This window comes from Delphinapterus leucas, chromosome 2 (genome assembly GCF_059928025.1).
Source record: "Delphinapterus leucas isolate spDelLeu-1000000601 "Yukka" chromosome 2, BTC_Dleu_Yukka2, whole genome shotgun sequence".
Classification (NCBI taxonomy): Eukaryota; Metazoa; Chordata; class Mammalia; order Artiodactyla; family Monodontidae; genus Delphinapterus; species Delphinapterus leucas.
Genome location: NC_143130.1, coordinates 16293089 through 16314306, shown reverse-complemented (window position 1 = coordinate 16314306; position 21218 = coordinate 16293089). Strand labels below are relative to the sequence as shown.

At 40.0% G+C, this 21218-nt stretch overlaps 1 protein-coding gene and 1 pseudogene across 4 annotated transcripts in view; one reads left to right on the top strand and one right to left on the bottom strand.

Moving 5' to 3' along the window:
• The window catches only part of CCDC7 (coiled-coil domain containing 7), a 326255-nt gene that overhangs the window by 165159 nt on the left and 139878 nt on the right, over positions 1-21218 (bottom strand). For all 4 annotated transcript variants that reach the window (XM_089906460.1, XM_089906462.1, XM_089906463.1 and 1 more), the window contains exons 20-21: positions 19978-20073; positions 311-421 (exon numbers count right to left, since the gene is read on the bottom strand). In XM_089906460.1, the coding sequence (XP_089762586.1) occupies positions 311-421; positions 19978-20073 (207 nt within the window). The remainder of the gene's footprint in view (positions 1-310; positions 422-19977; positions 20074-21218) is intronic.
• LOC111178039 (vacuolar protein sorting-associated protein VTA1 homolog pseudogene) lies at positions 5926-7809 on the top strand (annotated as a pseudogene).

Here is a 21218-nt window from a genome sequence, read left to right as displayed (position 1 = left end):
GAGGCACCCCTTTCGGCTTTCAAACCCATATCTCTAGGAGTCAGCTGAAAGGTAAACACCCTTTAAGAGACATTTACTGACCTGTTATAGGGTCTTGGTAGATGCTGAGTGGCTGACCTACGACCAAGGGATCAGAAATACCAACCAAAGGGTACGAATAATTTTGCCTTTGTTCTCTAGTTATCTTAGGGTGTCCACACTCTAAGTCAAGGTACAAGATTTCTATAAAATACATGTTCATGAACCAAAGAAAAATAATCTTCTGATAAGTTTAATTTAAAATAAAGTTATCTATAATTATTATACTTACTATTGAGTCTTTCTCCTTTAGAAGGTCTTTGTTTCTTTACTTCCAGCTGAGTTTCTGACATTGAGTCTCCATGCTCAAGCACAGGATTTTCATCTGGTACTTTACGATGAGCTACACAAAGAGAGGCATTTAGTCCAATAAAAGGAAAAATAGATACACTGTTTGATCCTATACTTTCAAGTTACTGACAAATGTACCTCAGCATTTTCTCACATTTTCAAAAGTTGTATGTAAATTACTATAATGCTGGATTGATATGAAAATGGTGAGAAGAGTTTTAATGGATGTGTACTGAAACTGTCTCATCATTTCATTAATATTCATAGGTTTCAAATATGTTCCAGTTTGGTCTCCAGTTTCCTTAACACTTTAGGTTAAAACACAGTCATAAACCAAACCACAAAAAGGTATATGCACAAGATTATTCATTACAGCATATCTGCAATTGTAAAATACTCAGAACCACTTACATGTGGAAATGTAGGAGACTGGTTCCATAAACCAAGGTATATACTATAAACTATGGTAATATCAACTATGCTGTACAGTATGGTCCAAACAACTGTACATACAACTGTAAAAGGAATGAAAAAGATCCCATAAACTAACATGGCGGAATGTCTAGTATATAATGTTAAATGAAATAAAAAACTGATAGAATAGTATATTATCTTTTAGGAAAGAACAAAAAGAAAGCAAAAAAAATAGAGAGATAGTTACCTTTACAAAATGAAACATAAGAAAGATAAACCAGAAAACAAAATAGTTTGTTACCAAAGACACTGAAGACCATGCTCACTGAATTACTACTGTTAGTGCTAAGTCTGTCCCTGGCATTGATAAGACAGCCTATAATGCAGTGATTTTTTTGAGACTCATTTTTAACGAAAAAGAATGTAAAGCTCTCAAGATTGCTTTGCCAGGGCTTCCCTGATGGCGCAGTGGTTCAGAGTCCACCTGCCGATGCAGGGGACACGGGTTTGTGCCCCGGTCCGGGAAGATCCCACATGCCGTGGAGCAGCTGGGCCCGTGAGCCATGGCTGCTGGGCCTGCGCATCCGGAGCCTGTGCTCCGCAATGGGAGAGGCCACAACAGTGAGAGGCCCGTGTACCGCAAAAAAAAAAAAAAAGATTGCTTTGCCAGTGACTTGAGGAGACCAGTTAGACTGGGGTACTTCTCCTCTATCATTAAGGAGGTTATTTGTTGCTTCCATGACCTGACTACTGTAAATAGTGTTGCAATGAACATTGGCATGCATGTGTCTTTTTGAATTACCGTTTTCCTCTGGGTATATGCCCAGTAGTGGGATTGCTGGGTCATATGGTAGTTCTGTTTTTAGTTTTTTGAGAAACATCCATACTGTTCTCCATAGTGGCTCTATCAATTTACATTTCCACCAACAGTGCAAGAGGGTTCCCTTTTCTCCACACCCTCTCCAGCATTTATTGTTTGCAGATTTTCTGATGATGCCCATTCTAACTGGTGTGAGGTGATACCTCATTATAGTTTTGATTTGCATTTCTCTAATAATTAGTGATGTTGAGCATCTTTTCATGTGCCTCTTGGCCATCTGTATGTCTTCTTTGGAGAAAAGTCTATCGACAGACAGAAGAATGGATAAAGAAGACATGGTACATATATACAATGGAATATTACTCAGCCATAAAAGGGAACAAAATTGGGTCATTTGTAGAGATGTGGATGGACCTAGAGACTGTCATGCAGAGTGAAGTAAGTCAGAAAGAGAAAAACAAATATCGTATATTAAGGCATATATGTGGAATCTAGAAAAACGGTACAGATGAACCTGTTTGCAAGGCAGAAATAGAGTCACAGATGCAGAGAACAAATGTATGGACACCAAGGGGGGAAATGGGGGGGGTGGGCTGAATTGGGAGATTGGGATTGACATATATACACTAATATGTATAAAATAGATAACTAATGAGAACCTGCTGTATAGCACAGGGAACCCTACTTCACTTCGCTGTACAGTAGAAACTAACACAACATTGTAAAACAACTATACCCCAGTAAAAAAAAGGAGGTAATTTGTGAAACTTGGTGAAGAGATGTGTCACAACAGACTCCCTCTTTCAGAGTGCTTTGACAGCGGCCACTCTGCCCAAGGAAGTGGGCAGGGCAATGATGTGAACCCTTGATTCCCTCTCCTTCCCCAGCTCCTTTCTCAGGTTTGGCCCACTTATGATGAGTTTCCTGACAGTGAAAAAATGTGTTTTAACCACCCGTATAACCGTCTGGAAGGTGCCTGATAAGCCACTCTGATGGTCCTTTTGTTCAACAACGAGCGGCAAGAACAGTAGATGACGAGACTGGTAACCAGACTCAGAGTTCCAGTGTCATTTGTGCCACCTGTGCTGTTTTCCTAGTTCAATTAAACCTCCTTATAAGGTGATGTCAATTGGTTTACAAGACAATCCAGATCTTCACTGACAAATTTCAGGGAAAGGAAGAACCAGAAACAGATAGATATCATCTGGCCAGTGAAGAAAGTGACCTAAAAATGGTAATCAGGAACCCATGTATGGATGACCTGTTTAAGTGGTTTCCCAAGGAAATCTCTGGGTCTAGTTACTCAACAACGGGAACTCACAGAGAACACCGATGGACTCTCCACCAAGGAATTCATAGGTGACCCAACACACAGACACTCTAGAGTCCAAATGATGATGACACCTATGACTAACACAAGTGCTCTCCCCTCTGCATTTCCCAGTGAATCTTGAGATGAACCCGAGACACAACCCCCCTGCCATTACTTTTACCCAACCTCTCCGTTTTCTATATAAATAAGAATTAAGGTTAGGCTAAGATTCTTATCTCCCCAGTTGTAATATGAGGATATGTGCTAAGGTTCAATGGAGAGATAGGTGTGAATTGCATATCTGGGCCTTTTGGACACTGATGCACATATGACTAAGATCTCTATAACCACGGACACTACGATGAGGAGAAAACAGATAATGCTCACTGGTTTTTGGTCTGAGCTCACCAAATGGGATCTTTATCCAAATCCAACTATAGGCATGTCCCTACACACCACTAAAAATCTCCATTGTTATGGCTTCCATGACTGAATGTATTACTGGTTTAGATGTATTTTCTATGTGCATCTCACCCCTAAGGCCTGATAGGTACTGCATTTTAGGGCCATTTTAGGGGGGCATGTGGAAAACCAGTGCCTAGCACCTTTACCAACCAAAAACAACTCATTGCCCTTATTGCTGAACTTAATGAAACAAAAGTTCTCCATGAGGTTATTTCTCCATTCATAAGCCCTTGCGCTCTGTGTGTAAGGCCTTGGGTGCCTAGAGACTCAATTGATTATCGCTGGCTCAATGCCACAGTACAGCTCCAGGCACTGGCATCACATGGTCCTGTGACCTTCACAGAAGTTTACTGCTCAAGGTGAGTCACGTAAGTATGCAGCAACTGATATCACACGTGCCCTTTTTAACATTCCTGTTCGCACAAATGGCCAGGATCAGTTTACCTTATGTGCAATGGGTTACAACATACCTCTAATGTCCTTCCACAAGCCCATGACCTAGAAAAAGCCCTGCTCCAAGATCGAGTACTAAAACTTCCACTATATTGATGACCTCCTCCACTGGAACCAGATAAGAGTACTACCCAACAGAGACTGGATTCTATGATGACCCACATGTGACAGCACAGCTGGGTCATTAATGTAAACAAGGTATAAAGATCTAATACCCAACTGAAATCCCTGGGGGCAAAGTGGAAAGGGGTTCACTGTCACTCCAAGCTCCAAGGAAACTAAGTTTTCCTTCTCCATCCCCCACCAAGATACAAAGGAGGCCAAGCTTTTTTCAAGCACTCCAAAGAGCCAAGCTTATTTCTATCTCTACCACAACAAACACAAAGGATACTCAGTGTAGGTGTGTGTATGAATATCTGTATATATATGTGCATATATATGTATACATATGTATATACAGGAGTTCAACTCCAGGCCAAAATCCTGCTTGATTTTGCAGGTCCAACCACAGACAATTACAAGGTCTCTACCTGAAAGTTCTCACGGGGGGATAGTTCTCACCCCACACCAAATTTGATGCATACCCAGTGAACTTTAGACACTGGAGGGAGTTTCAGTGGAGGACTAAGGCCCATCCATCCATACCATGCTCTTATGCATTCTGGATTCCTATACAGGTGCCTCCATCAGAGGCCTCCTTGTGAAAGGTGGAGGGGTCAGCTGATACACTGTGCTTTTCAGGTGCCTCTGTGTAGACCACTTTACTGGGGGAACCTAAAGATACTTTCCTCAGTTACTACACAGTATTCAGGACTTTACACTCCTAGCCATCCTACATCAATATCCACAAGGTTCCTGAGGTCATAAAAGGGCAAGAGCCTTTTGTTTGGGGCTCCTTCAGATATGAGATAATCTTCCGCCAACCCCTACTCCCATCCGCACTGACATCTGACCCTTGCCTGGTTTGGTTCCACGGGGAGAATGAAACACTGGTGGAGCTGGGGCCCTTTCCTGTTTAGACTCTTGCTTATACTATTATAGGAAGTACATAAAAGCTTAATTGTTACTTTCAGTTTGGCTTGCTATCTTAATTGACCAAGTCAAAACAGGCAGCTTTCTCTGACAGATTGGCATAGAGAACAAAGTAGTCAATAAAGTAAAAAACTCCTTTCTGGAAGGAGCACTCTGAGAGGTGCTAGTGAGACTCTTTCAGGGCATACTGCTGGATCATTTGCAAGAGTCAAAGGGTCCCACAGGGCACATCACCAGCCAGGCTAATGTGCCTCCAGAAATGCTAGTGGACACCATGGGGCTCTCCAGGAGAGTACCATTGTAACTTTACTCTCATTCTTCCAAGCCCTGGTGGAAATTACTGCAATTAAGGCCATGTTAGAGGAGCATAAGAATATTGTGAACCTACCCGATTACCAGCACCTAGTACCTCTATCTCCCAAAAATCTGCCTGGGAAAGAAAAAGGAAAAACTGCCCTCTTTACTGAGTTTAACGCAGCAAAAGGCTCCTTGAGACTATATCCCTATTCAATAATTCACTTGACTTGTGTACCTGATCTTGAGTTCACAGATACTCAATTGATTTTGGCTGTTCAATCAACAGGACAACCTTGGCATCAGTGGTATCTGACAGTGTGACTGTTGTAGTAACTTGTCCAGAGTGTGGGAACTTGTTATTCAGCAATGGATATCACAAACGCCCTTTTCAGTATCCCTCTGAATGGGAATGATTCCAGTCAGTTCATCTTTATGTGGAATGGGTACAATTCACCATTCAGATCCTTCCACAAGTCTATCTGAATTTCCTATCTGTCATCAATGTATCAAAGCCTGGAAAATCTCCAGATTTTCCAGAGGAGGGACTAGCCCTCTACTTTACTGATAATGTCATCCTATTGAGTCCAGAGAAGGGAGCTGGACAACAGCCCAACAAGGGCTGGACACCCTGCTGACACACAAGTGGCAACTTGCTGGGCCACTTTTACAGAAAACGTACAAGTACGCAAGTGAAATTCCTGGGCTTGACCTGGGTATGGAGTCTCATTGTCTCATTCCATGGGAAAAGACTGGCTTTGATACTCTCTGCTCCAGCAATTAAAAAGGAAGCCCAGGGACTGATGGAACTCTTCATCTACTTGCATTCTTAATGCCATCCATCTAAAGGGTTACAAGAAAGGTCATTTCCTTTCAGTGGGGCCACAGCAAGGAGGATGACCTGCAAGCCCTCCAACAAGCCACCTAGGCTACCCTTCCTTTTGGCCCCTCTGATCCATTTTGCCATTTGAGTTACAGATCTCAGCAACCATCTATTCACCAACTGGAGTTAAGGCAGAAGGACACTGCCACAGGTCAGAGGCATCTGTTGGGGTTTTTAATTCATCATCTCTAGGAACAGCTCGCTGAAAGGTACACACCCTTTAAGAGACAATTATTAGTCCATTATTGGGCTTCAGGGGATACTGAACACATGACCCACGACTGTGAAACAGTCTCAAGACAACAAATTCCGACCAAAAGTTATCAACAGTTTTGCTTTTGTACTCTAATTATCTTAGGGCATTCATACTTTACGTCAGTGCAAAATTTCTATAAGAACATGCCCAAATAGGATTCCTGGAGTGGAGATGTCCATGCTTGCTCCGCTGCCCCCACAGTTTTAGAGCGTACAGCATCATTTGAGGACGGCTCAGGAGCATGACAAGCGGGGACCCCCTGTGGTGGCTTATTACTGTCATTTGTATGCAATGCAAACAGGAATGAATGTTGATAGTAAAACTCCTGAATGTCGTACGTTTTCACCAAAGCTAATGGATCAGTTAGAAGCTCTTATGAAACAGCTGGGTGATAATGAAGCTGTTACTCAAGAAATAGTTGGCTCTGCCCATTTGGAGAATTATGCTTTGAAAATGTTTTTGTATGTAGATAATGAAGATCATGCTGGGTGATTTCACAAAAACATGATCAAGTTCTTCTACACTGAAAGTCTTTTAATAGATTTCAAAATAGCGGTTGGAGAACTCACTGATGAAAACGTCAAACACAGAAAGTATGCAAGGTGGAAAGCAACATATATTCATAATTTTTTAAAGAATGGAGAGACTCCTCAAGCAGGGCCTGGTGGGATTGAAGAAGATAATGATGTTGGAGAAAATGAAAATTCTGGAGCAACCTCTCTGCCCACTCAGCCCCTCAGCCGTCATCTTCAACTTATGACCCAAGCAACATGACATCAAGCAGCTTTACTGGAATACAAATTCCTCCCGGTGCCCACATTCCTGCTAATACCCCAGAAGAAGTTCCTCCCAGCACAGGTGTAACAAGTAACACTATCCAGCCTACTCCACAGACTATTCCGGCCACTGATCCTGCACTTTTCAGTACAGTTTCCCAGGGAGGTACCCAACTAACATCAGAGGACTTTGCTAGACCTCAGAAATACTGCAAATAACACTGGCAGAGCTTTGCAGTATGAAGATGTCAGCAGTGCAGAATCCACAGAAGACTCTCAAGTTACTGACCACAGGCAGAGAATGAAGCCTTTGTAGAACAGATCCATGCATTTTTGGCTTAAAGAACTAACAGTCCATTACTCTATCTTCAGCCTATCAGAAGCACAGTTTTAAGGAAGACTTCAGTTCCACTGACTATAACAATAAAGTCTGTGTCTGTGTATCAGATTCCTGTTGAAGCTTTCATCAACAGCCTCGACCAATTTTCATTGTCCATTTAGTGGATCCAGTAATCTCTGGGTATACACAGGGCTGATACGAGCAAGATCCTAAAAATGTCCACTGAACCCTGCTTGTTCAAAAAATGAAAACACACTTCTATGAAATATACTGGGAATCAGCTTTGTATCTTAATCTAAATAAATTAAGGAATTTTTAAATCCATAATTTGGACATACAGACCATATTACTTTGCTATAAAATTCTAATTTAACTTTTAATAAAGATTACAAGAATATTCTAGATTAGAGGTCACATTTTGTTTTCCTTAGGACTTATGAAACAGATATGAACGTCCTAAATTGTTAGATGAATCTGAAAGAGATTATGTTTAAGTTTCAATTTATATTCATATTAATTATAGCTACATTAAAAGTTAAAATGTTCATGGAAAGAAATATAACAAGGTAAACAGGTAAATCAGTTTTAGATGTAAGAATAATGTTGGTTTCCCAATTGTTTTCCCTTATCCATTGGCGTTTAAGGTGAATTGGTATTTGCTTCATAGGCAGTTTGACTGCATGTATCAGAGAATGAAAACAAGACATTTGCAGTAATGCCTGGAAACTTGGTGCTTTGAGTTAAGGTTCTCCTCTGCTACTATGGAATGGATTCCATAGAGTGTATAGCTATGAATGATGCAGATTTTAAGAACATAGATTCTCAGTTGATAAGTTAATAAGTTTTGTGAGGAATTATGGACTTACTGTGTCACCTGCATTTGTGCTGTGTAAAAAATAAATACAAGGGTTCTTTTAACTAGTTCAAAAAAAATATGCCCAAATACATATTCACGAACCAAAGAAAAAGGATCTTCTGATGAGTACAATTTAAAATAATTTAAAGTCATCTATAATTATTAAACTTATTAATGAGACTTTCATCTCCAGAAGATTTTTGTTTCTCTGCATGCATTTCTGTTTCTGACTTTGAGTCATGATGATTAAACATAAGATTTTCATCTGACACATGATCGTGAGCTACATAAAGAGATACATTTAGTGCATTAAACTGAAAAACAGGTCTATTGTGAAATCCCTATATATCAAATTTATACACATATTTAGCAGTATTTTCTTTCATTTTTATAAACATAAAATATAAGTAAATTACCATAATGCTAGACCTGACATAAAAATTGTGAGGAAAATTTTAATGTGTGTAAGACTCACTGTTTCTTAAATATTTGTTGGCATCAAATATATTTTATATTAGTCCCTACTTGTTTTAGATTATTATAACTTAGGTTAATATATACTCATAGACCAAATAATGAAAATGTATATGTAAAGGTTATTCATTACACATTTTTAATTGCAAAATACTCAAAAGCACCTAAATGTACTAGCATGTGAGACTGGTTGAAAAACAAGGTACATACTATAAATTAGGGTAACACAAATTATGGTGTATGACGTGGTACAAAGAGTTACACATAAAGCTATAAAAAGATACTTATAACCCAACTTGGAGAGACTGTTAGGAGATAGGTTAATTGTAGAAAAAATGAAAAGAGAAGGTATCAAGTATGCTATCTTTTAGGAAAGAAAAGAATGGGAAATGAAAAGAAAATATAAGATACTTACCTTTAGAAAAGGAAATACAGGAAAGATAAACCAGAAAACAATGTAGTTGGTCACCTAAAGTTGCATGCAGAATAGGACACAAGGACTACTGTTAAATCTAAACATGTCCCGGGCAGTGATGACATCCTTGATGCAACAAATGTTTCTCATATTTAATGAGAAAGTAGGTAGAGCCCTCAGGATTGCTTTGCCCAGTGACCCAAAGAAACCAAAGAGATCTGGATAGTTTGATTCCACCACAAAGAAAGTAATCTTGTTAAAATTATTTAAGGACAGAAGCACCTTTTCTGGTGTGTTACTGCAGAACCCCCTCTTTCAGAACATCTTCCATGACCACTTTGCCCAAGGAGGATGAAGAAGGAGGTAGGTGGGAGAAATGTCATGTACACCTGAGACCTTCTCCTTCCTTTACTAGCTATTATTTGTTCTTGGACTGGTTTGGTCCAATCATGGTGAGTTCTCTGACACTGGAAAACTGTTTTGGTCTACTCTTACGGCCACCTATAAGGGGCTCTGCAAGCCACCTGATAGTTCCTTGATTTGACAATGAGAAGTAAGAAAAGTAAACGATGAGATTGTTTACCAGACTCAGGTTTAAGTTCATTCTTGCCACTCTCACTGGTCACCTGTCTCAATTAAACCTCCTTATAAGGTGATGTCAGTTGGTTCATGGCACAATCCATGTGTGAAATGAAAAATTTCCAAGCAAAGAAAAAGCAGCTACTGGCAAGACACTAACTTTTCACTAGTAGTCACAGTGATGTAAAAATGGTAATTGGGTACTTACTCCTGGATCATTGGGTTAAGGTCTTTCCCAAAGACATCTATGGGTCTTGTTACCCAACAATGGGTCTCAAGGAGGAGACTGATAGACTCTCCTTCAGATACTTGTGACTAGATAATGGCCACTGGGGGCACAACAGAGTCCACATACTGACAACTCCTATGACTAATATAAATAATATTCCTTCCAACCCTCCCAGTGAATCTTGACCTGAAATCTCTCTACTTTTATCCAAACCTCTTAACTTTAAAAATAAACAAGACTATGAGTTAGGCCAAGGTCCCTATGTCCTCACTGGGAACATGAGGACGTTTGCCAAGGTCACAGTTCAATGGGGAAGTGAGGAAGAATTTCATTCCCTGGTCCTTTTGTGCCAAGATGAGGGAAAACTATATATATATATATATATATATATATATATATGTATGTATATTTATATAGTCTAAGTGTGCGTCCTTAACATCCCATCCTTATCCCCAAGCCATGATCATAAATACTACAACTGAGGCCATTTCAGTGGCTCTGGTAGTCTGTTAGGTAGTCTGAACCTAACAGTCTATCAGTACCTAGTCCCTCTGACTACCAAAGCAACTCCCTAGAGGATGAAAAGAGACAGCTTCCTCATTACTGAGCTTAATGAAGCAAAAATTCTCCGTAAGACTATTTCTCCATTCAGTAGCCCCATCTGGCCTGTGGATTAGGCTTCAGGTGTATGGAGATTCAATTGATTATTAGAGGCTCAATGCAGTCACGCAGCTTGAGCACTACTAGTGTTACCTGAAATTATGACAGCCATAAAGGCTGTGGCCCAAGCTGAGGCAAGTACAAAGCAACTGACATTACAAATGTCTCTTTCAGAATCCCTGTCCACAGGGATGATCAGGATCAGTCTGCCATACGTGTCATGGGTTGCAACGTACCTTTAATGTCCTTCCATAAGGCCATGACCTGGAAAAAGTCCCACTCCCACATGGAGCCCTAGCCTCCCCCTATATTAACAATAACCTCCACTAGGCCTAGGCAAGGGAATTACCCAACAAACACAGAAAGCATGTGGACTTACATGTGAGTTAAGTCTGGGCCATTAATATAGGAAAAGTACCAGGACCTAGTACCCAAGTGAAATCTCTGGGAGTAAACTGAGAAGAGGCAGTATGTGTCATTCCATAGGAGACAACTGCCAAGCTTTAGTTCCTCTAAGCCCCCACAAACACAAAGGAGGCCCAAAGATTGGTGGAACTTTTCAGCTACTAGTACTTTGACATTCACCATGTGGTCATCTTGATGGCATTTGTCTATTAGGATACCATTTTTGGTCTCTACCTTTGAGTAGGACATGGCAACAGGATGTCCTAGAGGCCCTCCAACAGGTTTCTGACTCTGTCCATCCCCTTGGCTCCTCTGATACACATTTGTGTTTGAGTCACAGATCTCAGCAACTTCTCAGTTTGCTGATTAGAGCCTATGGCAGAAGGACACTGCCAGAGGCGCCCATTAGGCTTTTGGTATCATAGTCACCTGGAGTCAGATGAAAGGTACAAACCCTTTAAGCGACTACTATTGGCCTGTTATAAGGCCTTGGTGAATAATTAGTATATGATCCATGGCCATGAAACAGTCTTATGACTAGAAATACCAACCAAAAGTTATGAATATTTTGGCCTTTATTCTCTAGTTATCTTGGGGTATTCACACTTGAAGTCTAAGTGTAAAACTGCTATAAAATATATGCTTAAATACTGATTCATGAACCAAAGAAAAATATCTTCTGATCACTTTAATTTAAAATAATTTAGGGAGTGACATCAGCAAAACGGCAGGGTAAGAGATTGCAGTCCCGTAGCCCATGGAAACACTGATTTAACAATTCATGGATGAAATACATTTATGAGAGCTTCAGAGTCCACTCAAGAAGTTCCAGCATGCTGGTGGAACATAACATCCTAGATAGCTGCATTAAAAAGGGTAAGAAGAACAGTTTTGCTTTACCTATGTCACCCCTCCACCAAGTCAGCACAGCTCAACACAGAGAGAGATTCCCTCACCCACAATTTTTCCCATGGGAGAAAGAGAGAGGGAAGTGAGCATAAGGCTCTCAAAGCCTTTCAGGGTGCTGCCTGAGAGGCCCACTTCTATCTCACCTTAATCAGAGCACTGAAGGAATCAACATAGCTGGATTGTCTGTGGGCAGCTAGAAAAAAGACCTCAAATAAAAAACCTAACTTTACACCTCAAGGAACTAGAAAGAGAAAAATAAACTAAACTCAAAGTTATCAGAAGGAAGGAAATAATAAAGGTTAGAGCAGGAATAAATGAAACAGAAAACAGAAAAATTTTCTAAAATTTTAGCCCATTCATGAATGGGCTAATCCCACTCATGAGGGCTCCATCCTCATGACCTAAGCACCTCCCCACTCCTAATACAATTACATTAGACATTAGGATTTTAACACATGAATTATGGGGGGGGACACAAACATTCACTGATAGAAACTTCCAAATTCATTTTATGAGGCCAGCATTACCTAGATACCAAAGCCAAACAAAGGCACCACGAGAAAATGACAAGCCAATATCCCTGATGAACTCAGATGCAAAAATTCTCAACAAACTACTAGCAAACAATTCAACAGCACATTATAAAGATCATACACCATGACCAAATGGTATTTACTCTACTCAGGCAAGGATGGTCTAACATCAGTCAATGTGACACATACACCACATTACAGAGCAAGGGATAAATATTACATGATCATCTCAACAGGTGCAGAAAAAAAATCTGAAAATATTCAATACTTTTCCATGATAAAAACTCCCATAAATTAGGGATAAAAGGAATTTACCTCAACCCAATAAAGGCTATATGTAGAAAATCCTGAAGACTCCACCAAAAAGCTGTTAGAACTACTAAGTGAATTCAGTAAAGGTGCAACATACAAAATCAATATAAAAAAATAAAAAATCAATTGCATTTCTATACACTAACAACAAACTATGAGAAAGAGAAAATAAGAAAATAATCCCATTTACAATGACATCAAAAAGAAAAAAATAAATTTGACAAAGGAGATAAAGTATTCATATACTGAAACTATAAAATATTGATGACAGAAATTAAAGAAGACAAAAATAATGCAAAGATATTCCATGCTCGTGAACTGGAAGAATTAATATTTTTAAAATGTCCACACCACCCAAAGCAAGCTATGGATTAAATGCAATCCTTATTAAATTTCCAATGGCATTTTTCACAGATATAGAACAAAAAAATCCTAAAATTTGTATGGACTCACAAAAGATCCTTTATAGTCAAAGAAATCTTGAGAAAAAAGTACAAAGGTGGAGGCATCATACTTCCTGATTTCAAACTACAGCTGACCCTTGAACAACATGGGGGTTAGGGGTACTGACCTCCCTTCCCACCTACACAGTCAAAAATCCACACAGAATTTTACAGTTGGCCCTCTATATCCATGGCTCTGCATCCACAGATTCAACCAACCACAGATTATGTAGTACCATAGCATGTATTTACTGAAAAAATTCTGTGTATAAGTAGACTCATGCAGTTCAAATCTGTGTTGTTCAAGGGTCAGTTGTGTATTACAAAGCTATTGTAATCAAAACAGTACGGTATTGCCATAAAAATGGACATATAAATCAATGGAAGAGAACAGAGATTCCAGAAATAAACCTACACATATACGGTCAATTAATTTATGACAAATCAGCCAAGAATACAGAGTGAAGAAAGGACAGTCTATTCAATAAATGATGTTGGGAAAACTGGACAGCTACATGCAAAAGAATGAAACTGGACCACTATCTTACACACACAAATCAATGCAAAATCAACTAAAGACTTGAATGTAAGACCAGAAACCATAACACTCCTAGAAGAAAACATAAGCGGTAAGCTCCCTGACATTATCAGTCTTGGTGAAGACTTTTTGGATTTGACACCAAAAGTGAGACTGCATCAAACTAAAAAGCTTCTGCACGGCAAAGGAAAATATCAACAAAATGAAAGGCAACCTATAGAATGGAAGAAAGTATTTGCAAATCATGTATCTGACAAAGGGTTAATATCCAAAATAAAGAAATAACTCATACAACTCAAAAGCAGAAAAAAAATCTGATTAAGAAATGGATAGAGGATTTGAAAGGACATGTTTCATTACAGGTGGCCTACAGGTACATGAAAAGGTTCTCAACATTATTAATCGTCAGGAAAATGCATATCAAAACCACAATGAGATACCACCCCATACCTGTTAGAATGGCTGTTATCAAAAAGACAGGAAATAAGTGTTGGTGAGAATGTGGAGAAAAGGGAGCCCTTGTGCACTGTTGGTGGGAAGGGAATTTGGTGCAGCCACTGTGGAAAACATCATGGGAGGTTCCTCAAAAAAGTAAAAATAGAACTACCTTACAATCCAGCAATTCCACTTCTGGGTATTTTTCTAAAGGAAATGAAAACACTAACTTGAAAAGATATCTAAACCCCTATGTTCACTGCAGCATTATTTATAATAATAATATAATAGCCAAAACATGGAAACAACCTAAGTGTCCATGGACAGATGAATGGATAAAGAAAATGTAGTATACATATATACAAAGGAATATTATTTAGCCATAAAAAAGAAGGAAATCTTGCCATTTGGGACAACATGGATGCATTCTGAGGGTACTATACTAAGTGAAGTAAGTCAGTGAAAGAAAGACAAATACTGTATGATCTCAATTATATGTGGAATTAAAACAAAAACAAAACCAATATCAAAACTCATAGAACAGATTGGTGGTTGCCAAAAGCAGGGGGTAGAGGGTGGGTGAATGGGTGAAGGTGGTCAAAAGGTACAAACTTGCAGTTATAAAATAAATAAGTACTGGAGATAAAATGTACAGCATGGTGACTACAGTTAATACTGCATTGCATATTTGAAAGTTCCTAAGAGAGTAGATCTTAAAAATTCTCATCACAAGAAAAAAAATTTAACTATATGTGGTGATAGATGATAACTAAACTTATTGTGATATTTTTTGTAATATATACATATCTCGAGTCAGTATGTTGTACATATGAAACTAATGTTATGTGTCAATTATGTATGAACAGGAAAGTTAAATTACAAAGGATAAGAAAAGGAACTAAAACTGAAACTAAATTTAAAGAACTGAATCTACTGAAGGAAATAAGAAAGCACTAATGCAAGTAAATCATCAATATAGTATTTGACGTACACCCTCACTCCTCGGCAAAAGAGTAGAGGGGTGAACTGTAAACAAATCACAAAATCTTTTTCCTCTTTTTCAACTGTAAGTTGTTTATTGAAGAATTTATTTTTTTAATTTATTTTATTGAAGTACAGTTGATTTACAATGTTGTGTTAATTTCTGCTGTATAGCAAATTGACTCAGTTATATATGTATATATATATTTCATATTCTTTTCCATTATGGTTTATCACAGGATATTGAATATAGTTCCCTGTGCTATACAGTAGGACCTTGTTGTTTATCCATCCTATATATAATAGTTTGCATCTGCTAATCCCAAACTCCCAATCCATCCCACCCCCACCCTCCACTCTCTTGGCAACCACAAATCTGTTCTCTATGTTTGCAAATCACAGAATCCTTTTAGTAGATTTGTTTTTCTAGGGTTCTACATTCTGAAATAATTTTAGAAGCATTATAAGGTAGAGCAAATGAGTAAATGTACTGATGTTGATCAGAGTCAGATTCACACTGTGGAAGGAAAGATATACACACCGGAAATAGAGAAAGATAAGAACAAGTCTTGAGGGGAGAGAATGAAATTGAAAGTGTCTTTGAGAAACCATGATTTCTAAATATGTCTGTGAATATGCATATACACATATATGTGCACGTTTATGTATGTAAGCATACGTGAAGATGACTATATGGATATGTATATCCATATATGTATATCATGTGTACCTGTATGTGGACATGCATATGTATTACACTGAGGCACTGACAACATGCCAAAATCTTCTGCGTGATCTGTCAGGCCCAACCTTAGACAATTACAAAGGCTTGATCTGGCAGCTGTCATGGGGGAAATCTTCATACTCCACACTAGACTCTGAGACATAGCCAGTGCACTGCAGACACTGGAATTAGTGCAGTCATGGACTAAGGCCATATCTGCATTCTTAGTCTGAGTGCCTCAATTCTGAAGCATTCTTATGTGGGGAGGACTCAGCTGAGACCCTGTACATAGACCACCTTTTCATTGGACCTTGTAGACCTTTTTATTATCTCTGACTCTGTTTTCAGTACTTTTGCACTCCTCCTAGACCTCCCACTTCCATCTCCTCTCAGATCTATAGAACAGCAAGAACCTTTTGTTTGGAGCTCCCTTGGTTGTGAGATGATCTTCCCCTACCCCAGCCCTGTCAGCACTGATGTATCTGACCCTCATCCAATGATGTTCTGTGGGGGAAAATGGAATATTGGTATGGCTGGGAACCTTTCCTGTTTAGGCTCTTATACTATTACAGTAAGTGAATAAATGCTTAAATTTACTTTCAATTTACTTGCTGTCTTACTTGACCAACTCAAAAACTGGCAGCTCGCTCCCTGACAAGTTAGCACAGTGAGCAATGTGGTCAATGAAGCACAATTCCTTTCTGGAAGGTGAGTACTAGTGAGTACTCAGGGCTCTCTAAGGGGGCACTACTGAGTCATTTGTTAGGGTCTGAGGTTCCCACAGGGCACATGACCATTCAGGCCAACGTGTCTCAGGAACTGCCGACAGATTGTGTGACATGCTTAGGAGAGTGTTATTTTATTGTTTACATGATCCTTCTTTTTTTTTTTTTTGCGGTACGCGGGCCTCTCACTGTTGTGGCCTCTGCCGTTGTGGAGCACAGGCTCCGGACGCGCAGGCTCAGAGGCCATGGCTCACAGCCCCGTGATCCTTCTATTTTAATAGTCCTGTTTTGCTGGCCAAGATGCCCAGTGGGTGGGTCAAATTAAACATCAAACAGGGATTTTGACAAAACTGGGGAAGCAATTCCTTGGCTACTTACAGTTTCATCAATAATGGGATCAGGGCTTCCCTGGTGGCGCAGTGGTTGAGAGTCCGCCTGTCGATGCAGGGGACGCGGGTTCGTGCCCCGGTCCAGGAGGATCCCACATGCCGCAGAGTGGCTGGGCCTGTGAGCCATGGCCGCTGAGCCTGTGTGTCCGGAGCCTGTGCTCCGCAGTGGGAGAGGCCGCGACGGTGGGAGGCCCGAGTACCGCAAAAAAATAAAAAATAAAAAAATAATAATGGGATCAAAAGTTGTTGGTGACCCTGCATGCTGAGTTGCACTCAATGACTACTGTTAGATCTAATGCTCCTGGAACTTATGTTCAGCCTTTGCTATAGTGGTTACTGCAATTCATGATTTAATGAAAAGGAATGTAGAGTGCTGAGGATCACTTTACCCAGTGACCTGAAGAGACCTTATAGACGTGGGTCGTTCATCTTCACATTTAAAGGAGTATCTTGTTAAAGAAGTAATCATGTAACCTTGCCGGGTTGCTAATACAGAAACATTTCTTGGAGAACCTTGACAATGGCCACACTGCACAAGGAGGTGGAATAAAGGAGTATGAAAAAATACAGACATCCAAGACTCTCTTTCCTCAGCTGGGTACTGTTTTGGATCTGACAGATGGCTCATCCTTGCCTTTGTAAAACACGTTTTAACCATACGTGAAAAGGCAATAGTGACTCCATGAGCCACCCTGGTGGTGCCTAAGATATACAATGAGGGAATGAGGACAGCAGATGAGATTGTTTTTTTTTTTATTTACCAGATTCAGGTTCCTAGGTTCATTTGTGCCACTATTGCTGGACATCAAGCTCGATAAACATCCTAATAAGGTCAGGGCAATTGGTCTACGACACAATCTGGACCTTAACTGACAAATTTCTGGACAAGTAATAGTGAATAATGCCAAGATAGCAATGACTGACCAGAAGAGAGAATGATGTAAAAATGGTAGTCTAGTAACCACCCCGGACCATCTGGGCAAAGGCCTTAAAGAGATCAAAGGGTGTGTTACCCCCAAAACAGGGTCTCAAAGGAGGAGATTGATGGGATATTTACCAAGGACCCGAAGGCCAGGTAGTGGGATAAGGGAAGCCCAACAGGCCACTACTGTGGCCTATGACTAACACAGGTGCTATGTTTCTGCTTTTCCCAGTGATCCTTGCCATGAATCAAAATGCTCTGCCAACTTTTACCAAGACTTTACGGCTTTCAAGATAAACAAGACTATGGGTTAGGCCGGGCCCCATATATCCAGTGGGAATGTGAGGACTTATGATAAAGTTAGAGTTCAATGGAGATGTGCAGAATTGCATTCCCAAGCCTGTGGGACATGGGTGCATAGGTGACTGTGATCACCACAACCCCTGACACCAGGATGAGGAGGACACTGATAATGCCGAGGTGGTACTCCATGGCCACCACCAATGGGAAACTTACCCAGACCCCACAACAGTGTACCCACTCAGGCCACCTCAAAACTCCATTGTTATAGCCCCCACTGTTGAATGCATTATTGGTATAGAAGTACTGTTTACATGAACCCCTACTTGCATTCACCCCAAACCCTGATAGAAAATACCACTTTAGCAAGACAAGTGGAAGACTGTGAAACTACTCAACTACCAGAATCTAGTACTTTGTTCCTCAAAAACAAATGCGTGAAGAAGAAAAGTAAATAACTGTCCTTATTGATGAGCTTAATGAAGCAAAAATTCTCCCTGAGACTGTTTCTTCATTCAGTAGCTCAGTGGACCTGGGCATATGTCCTTGTGTGTGTAGAGACTCCAGTGATAATTGGCAGCTCAGTGATGTAGTCCCCAGGCACTAGTTATATCTGATATTGTGACTGTCATGGAAGCTACTGTCCATAGTGAGAGAATTTGGTACTCTGTAATAGACAGTGCAAATACCCTACGCAGTATCTCTGTCCACATGGATGATTAGGATCAGTTCGTCATATGGGGAATAGATTGCAATGCCTCACTAATGTCCTTCCATAAAGCTTCATAAATTCCCCAACTATCTTTCACCAAACAGTCTTGACCTAGAAATGTCCTACACCCTGAGGGAGCACTACCCTTCCAGTCTATTGATGACATCATCCAAATAGGTCCATACAAGGGCACCACTTAACAAGAACTAGACGTCCTACAGACCAATATGTAGCAACATGGCTGGACCATTATTACAGATAAGACATAGTTACCCAGTACCTAACTGAAATCACTGGGCAAAATCTGTGAGGGGCACAACATCTCATTCCAAAGGAGAAGACTGCCAAGCTTTGACACACTCTACTTGAACAACTGAAAATGAGGCCCAGCTATTGGTGGGACTATTTGGATATTTGCACTCTCATAGTCCCCATGTGTGGTTCTTGATGGCATCCATTACATCCATTACTATTAGATTACTTCAAAGGCCACTCTTTTCAGTGGGGCCACAACCAAGAGGACGCACTTGAGGCCCTCCACCAGGCCTCTCAGGCTATCCTTCCCTTGGGGCCCTCTGATCCTCATTTGCTGTTAGAGTTACAGCTCTCAGCAACATCTCTGTTCACCAAGTACAGTCTGTGGTAGAAGGCTACTACCATAGGTCACAGACAGACACCCTTTGGAGTTTTGGACCTATAATAATCTTCCAGTCTGCTGAAAGGTATGCATCTTTTGTGAGAAAATTATTGGCCTATGATTGAGCCTTGGTGTCTGAGTATATGACCTATGACTGTGAAATAATATTACAACCAGAAATACCAATGTAAGTTATGAATACTTCGACTTTTGCTCTCTAATTTTCTTAGGCTATTTACAACTAACATCAAAGAAACTATAAATGTTGCATAAAATATAATCTCAGATGCATATTCATGAACCAAAGAAAAATATTTTCTACTGAGTTTAATTAAAATAATTTAAAGTTATCTGTAATTATTATACTACTTAAGGTATATTTTACCTTTGAATGTTCTCTGTGTATTTACTTGCATTTGTGCTTTTGATATTGAGTCTTGATCCTCATAGAGAAGATTTCCATCTGGTACTTCAAACTGAGCTACATAAAGAGAAGCATATAATCAAATAAATAGAAAAATAGATCTATTGTGAACCCCTAACTTTCAAATTTATAACAAATGTACAGCATAAATTCTTCTCAATTTTATAGACTTATAAGTAGATTACCATAATGCTAGATCTAACATGAAAAGAGAAGAGTTTTAATGGGTATACATTGAAACTGTCTCATTATTTCATTAATAATCCTAGGCATCACATGTGCTTTCTATCATTCTCTATATTTCCTACGTAGGACTTTTATACTTAAGTTAAAACTTAATTATAGGATAAAATATCAGGAAGATGGAGGACTAGGAAGTTCCAGACCCTCATTACCCTATGGAGACACTAAGTTAATAACAATATACAGACCAAAATATCATTATGAGAACTCTAGAAACCAGTTAAGAAGCTGCAACATCCAAGTGAATTACTAACTAAGAAAAACTGTACCAAAGAGGGTAGGAAGGGTCATGGCATTTTGCCCAGCTTAGTTAGCCCCACCACCTCCCTGGCAGAGTGTGCCACAGTGTGCCACAGTCACAAGGAAGTCTCGCAATTTCCAGATCCTCCACTGGGATGAAAAGAGTGAAACTTGCATCCAACTTTCTGGCATGTCTAGGCACTGTCTGACTCATTGGTTGCTGTCTTGCCTGATCTGGAAAGCTGATGGGGACAGTTCCATAGTTAGATACCAGGTTGGAGACTGCTGAAAACAAAGGCAAGTGCTGTCACACATTAGAGCTGCAGGGGTTATGAAGTTCTGCAAATGATGGAGGAGCAAGAGATTACAGGTAGAGGAATACAAGAGAAACCAAAACAAAAATCTCCTGAGAAGAAACAGGAGAGATCCTCTTAGGGAAATTAGGAGAGTAAAAAAAAGTCATATAGGGCTTCCCTGGTGGCGCAGTGGTTGAGAGTCTGCCTGCCGATGCAGGGGACACGGGTTTGTGCCCCAGTCCGGGAAGATCCCACATGCCGCGGAGCGGCTGGGCCCATGGCCACCGAGCCTGTGCGTCCGGAGCCTGTGCTCCGCAACGGGAGAGGCCACAACAGTGAGAGGCCCGCGTATCACAAAAAAAAAATAAAAATAAAAATAAAAGAGTCATATATACTAGAATAAAAGTACACACAAGCCCAGAG